The sequence below is a fragment of the Dipodomys ordii genome, unplaced genomic scaffold (genome assembly GCF_000151885.1).
Source record: "Dipodomys ordii isolate 6190 unplaced genomic scaffold, Dord_2.0 Scaffold87, whole genome shotgun sequence".
In the NCBI taxonomy this organism is placed as follows: domain Eukaryota; kingdom Metazoa; phylum Chordata; class Mammalia; order Rodentia; family Heteromyidae; genus Dipodomys; species Dipodomys ordii.
In genome coordinates this window covers 805,452-806,014 of record NW_012267303.1, presented here as the reverse complement: position 1 = coordinate 806,014, position 563 = coordinate 805,452, and the positions used below count along the sequence as shown (strand labels likewise).

At 60.9% G+C, this 563-nt stretch overlaps 1 protein-coding gene across 1 annotated transcript in view; it reads left to right on the top strand.

The window, feature by feature from the left end:
* Pkdrej (polycystin (PKD) family receptor for egg jelly) overlaps positions 1-563 on the top strand; it is an 11,347-nt gene that overhangs the window by 4,158 nt on the left and 6,626 nt on the right. Inside the window, exon 2 of the mRNA XM_013025715.1 lies at positions 29-182. Within this exon, the coding sequence (XP_012881169.1) occupies positions 29-182 (154 nt within the window). The remainder of the gene's footprint in view (positions 1-28; positions 183-563) is intronic.

The following is a 563-nucleotide window of genomic DNA, read 5'->3' as shown; positions in this document are numbered from 1 at the left end:
TCACCGCTTCTCCTTGGCCGGCCCGCAGGGGAGCCTGGCGCCCAGCCGCTCCCACTTCTCCAGGGAGCCCCCACACCGCCAAGCAAGGGCGCAGCCCGACTCTTCAGGGTGGATGTTTGCGCATCGCAGATTGTTGTACTGTTTTTAATCTTCAGAACCAGTTTATTCAGATACGGCCCTGTGTAAGGGCTGAAACCCCGACTCTTTCAGAAGAGAACTAGGGTCAATCGTCAAGCGCTCTGGCTGTCACTACATTTCCTTGCGTTCCTGTGCCAAGACTAGGGCTTGACCTCAGGGCCGGGACGCGTCCCTGAGCTCTTCCACGCGAGGCGGGTGCTCTACCACTTGAGCACAGCTCTCCTTCAGGATCTTGCTAATTGGCCTGGCCTTGAACCTCAGATCTCAGCCCACTAAGTACTTAGGACTACAGGCGGCTGTGGTCCTTGATCCGATCCTAGGTCCTTGAGAACCCACACCCTCCCCGAGTCCCTTCCCGATCCCGCCCGCGCTGGGGGCCCGGCTGCTCTCGCGGCCGCGGTCCCCACGCGCCCCCAGCCGTTAGG